The sequence below is a fragment of the Gracilinanus agilis genome, chromosome 1, assembly GCF_016433145.1.
Source record: "Gracilinanus agilis isolate LMUSP501 chromosome 1, AgileGrace, whole genome shotgun sequence".
Lineage (NCBI taxonomy): Eukaryota > Metazoa > Chordata > Mammalia > Didelphimorphia > Didelphidae > Gracilinanus > Gracilinanus agilis.
The window spans coordinates 535,123,282-535,131,337 of NC_058130.1; the positions used below are offsets into that span (position 1 = coordinate 535,123,282).

Consider the following 8,056-nt stretch of genomic DNA (forward strand, 5'->3'; position numbering starts at 1 on the left):
TATTTTTAAATCAGGAAGACTTGGGTTCAATTTTTGCATCTTACTTTTTAAGTTCAATCATGGCTGCCTGTTCATAACCCAACTTTTTTTTTTGGCAAGTTTTCTTGGCAAAGATACTGGAGTGGTTTGCCATTTTCCTTTTTCACCTCATTTTTACAGATGAGGAACTGAAACAAGGGACTTGGTCCAGGGTCACAGAGCTAGTAAGTGAGGCCAGATTTGAACCCATAAAGTTGAATCTTCTTGATTCTAGGTCCAGCACTCTATCTACGTAGCTTCCCTATTTTATTCATTCTAAATATCCAATTCTTGGGCAGCTACTTAACCCCTCATTGGCCAAGGGACTATCTGAGACAGAATTACAGATGATTTAATTATATCTTCACCATCACCCATAAAAGCACTAGTCCATACCAACTTCCCCTAACCTCTCTCTCACCATATAAAGAATCTACAGACCCTTGTTAATTTGGTTAAATGGCTTCATGGTTAAAATTAATTTTAGATAATTTTATAAATCACAACTAATGTATAATTTTGTTAGCCATCTTAGCAAAGTTTAACGCAGTTGCATAAGCTAGCTATTTGGGGAATCGAGACTAATACAGAATGTAGTTTGAATAGATTATTTAATTAAAGTTTCCTCTATGTAAGTAATTTAACAGATTTTAATTCAGATTTTATTATTCTAGTATTTTAAGCACTGAAAACTGTTTTACTGAAGGATTATATAACATTTCCCCGTTTTTATTTTTGCCCTACCTTCTTTCAAGATGCAACTCAGACTTCTTTCTATATAAAGCCTTTCCTGATCCTGTCCTCAGTTCTATACCCCTCTCCCCTCAGATATTGTAGTTATTTTTGTATTTATTCTTTTTTATTCTTAATTGTATATATTTTGTCCCTCTCAAGAGAATATGAATTCCTTGAGAGGAGAGAAAGTCTGTATATCCCCAACACCCAAAACAGTACCTAGGGCATAATAGGCACACAATAAATCTTCTTGAGTGATATTTTTTTCCATTGACCCTTCATATTTGGAAAAAGTATCTTCTTGTATTGAGTTTCCAAGCTTAGTAACTGTAACAAATTGAAAGGTGGCAAAATTTGTGAAAACTTCCTTAGAAATCCTTATCATTGATGAGGGTATGTGTAGCCTTTGTCCTTTAAAATTTGTAAATATTATTTTATTCAACAGTGTCTAATACAACTGTTTAAGAAATTTTAAATTCTTGTATGGGTGGATTCATTTGCCAATGATTGAAGAGAAAAAGATGTGGTCAAAGCTTGACTATGAGATTTTCTGGTACATGGCACTGTAGCACAGATATATGAAAGACATAGAGAGCTAATTAAGAAAACCCATAAATTCTATATTCTTTTTTGGACAGTGAGTTTAAGAGTAGTGGATTTATTGTTCATATGAGAGTGTAATGAAATGAAAAATAATAGCAACCAACATTCATATAGTAGCTGTTATGTGCCAGGCACTCTGCTAAGTGCTTTTTACAATTATTATCTCATGTAATCCTCACAGGAACCTTGGAACATGGGTAGTCTTATTATCACCTTCTGGTAGATAAGGAAACTGAGGCAAAAAAAATTAAGTGACTTCCCTGGGTCACATAGCTAGTTAATGTCTGAGACAAGATTCGAAATCAGATCAGTCTAATTCTAGCCCTGATGCTCTCTCCTCTGCTGTCTAAAGAATAGAAAAGATTTGTTAGAATTTACAAGCTTGCTAAATTCATTTCTGAGTCAGTGCTTCACTCTACTATTTATGTGATCAATAGAAGAGAATTATTAGAAATTATATAAAAATCTAGACTGATAATTTTAGTATTAATTTATCTTTAAAGTTAAACTGACTTAGGACTAGCTCAAGTGAAACACCCACATAATAAAATTAAAGAATACTTAAATCATTCTCCATTGATTATAGGTTGGAGTTAGTGGCCATGGAAAACCTAATTTACTTTCAAATGACTTGGCATGACACAGTTTTCCCCAAGTGTTTTCCCAATGTCTGACTCACAGAGGTGAAATATTTAGCATTCAGACAGCTTGTGGGAGGAGCTCACCCAGCATCGACCCTGGTGTAGGGAAAAAAAGGGCCATTTTCTCTCCTTTTTTGCAAATGAGTTTGTTTCAAAGAGTTGCCTCCCTCCCACCCTGCATCACTGTGACATTTGTATCTAAACCAGACAGTGCAAATTCCATAGAGCTGTCTTTTGCTGATTAGCACTGTCATCTCTTCTATTCTGTCAGCCCTTCATGCCCCATCCCATTCCTCAATATATTTTCAATTTACTAAATTAAACTTTTGAATTTTGTAGTACATTCGATTAAGATGTGGTTAATGATTAGTAAACCTTCTTTATAGATTTTTGCTTGAGGGGAACAATGAGTTAAATATGCAAATAATGAATTTAAAGGGTTGCATTATTTTGTGCACTATATAATATAGAGTTATGTCTTTTATCTAATAGTGAAAAGTGACATTCTTAGAATTTTGGCAGTCAGTGTCCAGATTGGGGAGGTAAATGGCTCGTGTGAAAAGGTATATAACTTAGACAGCTTCTGTATCCTGTAGCCACATTTATGAAGTTTTAAATTTGTTGACTTCTGGTGTCTTTAAGATTAAAATGTAATTTGCTCTATTTATATCAATAACTCCTATTGTGAGTTCATTTAGACCCTAGAAAATTGAACACATTTTTAGTAGCCTCCAGATGAAGAGAACTTTTCTGAGGGAGGGAAAGGAAGTCATTCGTCATCCGCCTCTCTGTAGCCTTTGATGATAACATGGAGATATTAAATTAGTTCCCTGATACCTTGCTTCTTAAAGTTTAACCAGCTGCATCGTGGAAATCAGTTGAGGCTTGAAATCATTAGCTTAAATGTATTTGTGTTTTGGTCTGGCCATTCTAAGCAGCGGGGCAACGAAAAATAAGGGAGTGAGCATTGTATAAAGGACAAAGAGGGGGCCAGCCTGACTGCAAATGACCGGTTTTTCTTTGGAAACAAAAATAAGGACCAACAGGGAAGGGTTAGGCCATAATATGAACAGCCCTGAAAGCCAGTCTGAGGAATTTAGGTTTGATTGGACAAGCAGTTGGGATTCATTATAGATCTGTCAGAAGTGTGACAGGATGAAAGCGGTGTTAAAGGAAAATTAATTTGTCATTATTTATACCAAACATTACAAAGTTGAAAAAGTCTAGAAGAAAACCAGTTAGGAGACAGCTCAAACTACTTAGGAATGAAGTAATAAAAGTCTCAACTAGCTGTTAATGAAAATTTATAGAGGCATGTATGCTTTGGGGTTGAATCTTATCATTTAGGTATTATTCTCAGCTGTGCCTGTGGTAAACGTAAAAACTCTTTTTTGAATTGCACAAATAGAAGGTAGAAATACTAGTTTATGAGAGAAGGGAGTTGGATGAACAGTTATATCTATCTATCTATCTATCTATATCTATCTATCTATAGCACCTACTATGTGCTAGGCACTGTGCCACATGTTTGTTCTTAGAGACATTATTTTATTTGATCCTCTCAACAACCCAGGAAAATATTAACCCCCATTTTATAGTTAAGGGAACTGTGAGAAACAGAAGTGATTGACCCTTGATCACACAGCTAATAAGCACCTGAGGCTGAATTTGAACTCGAGTCTTACACACTCCAGGTTTAGTCTCTCTCCACTGCCCCTTTTGCCTCTTGAAAATAGATGAAAAGGATTTAGGACATAAAGGAATTGGGTTGCATTTTTTTCTCCAAAAGCCTTAATGGCTATGTGTGTATGTTTTAGCCATCCTGCCTTATAGCAATCATTGTTTTTCTTTTTTTGTTTGTTTGTTTGTTTGCATTACAGTGAACTTTAGCAACTGCAATGGAAAAAGGAAAGTACAGTATGAAAGCAGTGAACCAGGAGATTTTAAGGTGGATGAAGATGGAGTGGTTTATGCAGCAAGGAGTTTTCCACTTGCTATGGAGCATGCTAAATTCCTGATATATGCCCAGGACAAAGAAACTCAGGAAAAGTGGCAAATGGCAGTGAAACTTAGCCTTAACCCGACAATCACGGACAACTTGATGAAGGTAGTGCTCTTTGCAAATCTTGAAGGATTCTGTATTTAAAAAAATCTGATTTAAAAATTATAATTTGGACTTTTTCCACTTATATTCTAGTAATGGAGTGCAAGTACTTAAATAAATTTCATACTAGTCACTTCAACAAAATTTCATACCACTTTAATTTAGTCTTCCAAGACATTTAGACTAATTTTAAGCATATAAAAGTTGTATTCGAAATATTTGTTTGCATTTTTGAGATTTATAGCTATGTTTAAATTACAAGTAGTTGTTTCTTTATTTTTAAATTTCTTGAAAGCATTACAGTATTTATTCAAGCAGTTAAATATAACCACAAAATAAACAATTCTTTGCAAGGTATCATCCATCAAGTTTATTAGATGGGAATTGCAGATTTACAGCAGAAGCAGGAAAGCCTTCCTGGCAAGGAGTATTGGTTTTGTCTTGTTCCTTAATAATCAAATTGGAGAGTGTGAATTATTTATAATACCAACCAGACTTTTAGAAAAGATATACTCCCTCTGGTGGAAGCTGTTATGAACCAAGATAAAATAACTTAATTGTAGCCCATCAGAGTACAGTTAAATAAATAAACTAAACTGTTATAATAATGTTTTACTGAACACTCTGTTTCTTTTAGTTTTATTTAGAAAAAATGAGAAAGGGAGACTCCCTCAGCCCCAAACATTCTGGTTTCCAAGATTTCTAAGGAGGGCTATAAAACTACTTGTATGTTGAGAGATAATTCATATATTATGCATTTATGTGGGCATTATACTTATACCAGTAGGTAGGAAATAGCCTTTGGGATCACAGATGATAATGATGAGATTTCTTCCGTTGACTCTAATTATATTAAATATTTGTTAAGTGACATTGTTTTATTGGAAGAAAAAGAGTCTACGGACTCCTCTCTTGAAACGATACATTTTTGTGTTGAGTAGGTTTGTGCTAGCCAACTAATGTACATGCTTTCACAGAAGCAGCAAGTGATAATGGCTAAAATGACTGCAGATACACAGAAGGAAACAGAAAGAAAATGTTGGCATCCAGCAGAGATTAATGCCCAGTGTGAAAAGTGGGTCATCTATAGCATCCATCATGGCTGACATAGGTTTAGAATAATTACAGCATTAATTCTGTGGGATTTAATAGGCTCATAAATATTTGAGACATTTCTTACCAGTATGTATTAAACTTCTCTTGGAACTCAAATTATATTTTAGCACACCAAGACTTAAATTTAATGTACAGTAGCACATTACCTGAACTGTGGTTCCAACTAATGAGAAATATATAAAGGGGTACAATTACATATTGCTCAATATTAAGTACTATCTAGTTGGTTTATGGAAACAGAAACTAGTATACACATTTGCGACACATCATAAGTTACTTATGATGCAACTTTTGAAACAAAGCACAGTCCTAATTCATGTTTGATTGTTGTTGCTGTCATTTTTTAACTTTGCTATTTTTGTGGGGTTTAGAGATAAAAGGATTGTCCTTTTTTTTTAACTCAGTAAAATTGTACACCTCTTTTCATCTAGCCATTATTTTTGTTATAGTCACAGTTATGTAATACTGATATATATGTGCAGATATTATTTACACTATATGATGTTACTTAACTTCAATCCTCTTTAATGCAAAGGAACCTCAAGAAATTGAAGAAATTGTATTTCCAAGGCAGTTATCAAATCACAATGGCCACCTTCAAAGACAAAAGAGAGACTGGGTCATTCCTCCGATCAACTTGCCAGAAAACTCAAGAGGACCTTTCCCTCAGGAGCTAGTTAGGGTAAGTTAGCAAAAGTTTAGAACTTGGGTCACAGTTTTGTTGCTAAGAACAAATAGGCTTCTGTTTTATTTTGGTTCTTGGTTTTGGATGAGATCATGGTAATTTCCTTCTTTGCTCCATTTTTAAAATATTTGCCTTTTGGCTAATGAGTCATTTCCCCTCCAAAATAGAAATTGAAGCATTTCCCATTCTCTTTATTGATAAAATATATATGTTTTCTTAGTATCTAGAGCTTATTAGAATCTACTTTGCTTAACTTTCCAGATAGATCTGACCTTATTGCCTCATAGATGGCACTCTGTGTTCCAGCCACATTGAGCTCTAGTAGGTCTTCTCTTGGACTTGACTTTCCATGTTTTACCTCTGTATACTTGCACAGGCTGCACTGTATTCTTAATTTGGCTTTAAAAAACTGTAGCTTCCTACAAATTTTAGCTCTGGTTCTGCTTCCTACAGGAAGCTTTTCCTGATCCCTCTAGTTATTTGTACTCTCTCTCTCCAAAATATTTTGTGTATATGTACATTTTATCTACCCTGCCTTTCTTATCTCTACCAAAGTCAAAATGACCCACAGTAGGATCCATGCCCTTTCTACTTAGGAAAAGGCAGTTGATATAAAGGCATAGGGTGGTATGGATGAGTATGTGTCAAAGGAAGCTTTGTATACCACTTGAATTCTACTTTTTCCTTATTCTGCATGAATTACAGTGACTGTAAAAAAAATGGAAAAGATTTTCATCTTTGCTGAAAAAGTCCTGACCCAGTTATTCAAAGAAAGTCCATGGTTCATAAGTACATAGTATTGTTGTTCATTCAAGTACAAACACCCTTTTTGGGGTATTTAAAACCCTTCTCAGTCTGGCTCCATGCTGACTTACCAGATTTATTTCACATTGCTTTTCCTCACTCATTCTATAATGTTGATCTCAATATATGACATTCTTTCTATCTCTTGCTTTTGAACATTTACACAAGCTATATGCCATATCTGCAATGTTCTGTTTTTCATTTCTATCTAATTCTATTCATTTGAGATTCAGTTCAAATAATTCCCCTTCAGGAGGTTTTTCCAGATTTCCAAAATTGTTAAAAGCCTGAATTATTTTAAATTATTTTATATTTTGTATTTATATCTCAGAGAGTGCTGATAAATGTTAAGCACAAGTTTATTTTTTTTGTATTTTCTCTACCATTGTTATTTATTACAAAATATCACAAATATAAAATACTGCAAAAATAATATTAAAATATTATTTATTGGTATTTTCTCTACCACTTTATTGTCTAGACAATAGATAAAAATTTACCACTCTTTAAGTGTCTTGTATGTATTAGCAATTATTTATATTCTATCTATGTTCTACACACATGTGTACTCCCACATACATCTGTTTTTCCCTTTAGAAAAGTAAGATGCTTGAGAGATTTTTTTTTCATTCTTCATACTTGTATCTTGGAAATATTTTGTACTCCATTAAATCGTGAACTCCTTGTGGACTGGGATTGTCTTACCTTTTTTTTTTTAAACATCTCCAGGGCTTATAGTACAATGACTGACACATAGTAGGTACTTAATAAATGTTTATTGACTGACTTAATAAGTACACGTTAATATTTGGTAAAGGCCAGCAACATAGATGTGTATAGAAGATTTGCTTCTGGCTTTAATCGGCACATCAGTGAGCTAACAAATGAAAATACTTGAAATATTATGGACAAATAATTTTCCAAATCATTTAAAATCTTATGATGAAGAAATGTAACAAAATTTTTAGTTAAAACATTACATCTAGGAAGAGAAGTGAAACTTTTGAAAAACTGTAAAACTTCCAAAGATATACTATTATTAGACTGCTTCTAGGTAGAATTCTTCTAGAAGTTAATGCTGACCTAGTCTTCCTTGTGAAAATTGGCATCTTCTTTCGAATCCTAACAACGGGGTGCAGAGAAGGAGAACAAACATGAATAGTTTCAATGCTGTGTTTTGTTTTCTGTGGTTGACTTTTCTGTGAAGATGTAGTGTGAAAGAAGACGAAAGATAAGAATGAGCAATAAAGAAAGAAAAAGGAAGGAAGGAAGGGAGGAAGGAAGGAAGGAAGGAAGGAAGGAAGGAAGGAAGGAAGGAAGGAAGGAAGGAAGGAAGGGAGGGAGGAAGAG

At 34.0% G+C, this 8,056-nt stretch overlaps 1 protein-coding gene across 1 annotated transcript in view; it reads left to right on the forward strand.

Moving 5' to 3' along the window:
* The window catches only part of CDH2 (cadherin 2), a 268,670-nt gene that overhangs the window by 187,984 nt on the left and 72,630 nt on the right, over positions 1–8,056 (forward strand). The window contains exons 3-4 of the mRNA XM_044666453.1: positions 3,878–4,104; positions 5,753–5,899. Of these exons, the coding sequence (XP_044522388.1) occupies positions 3,878–4,104; positions 5,753–5,899 (374 nt within the window). The remainder of the gene's footprint in view (positions 1–3,877; positions 4,105–5,752; positions 5,900–8,056) is intronic.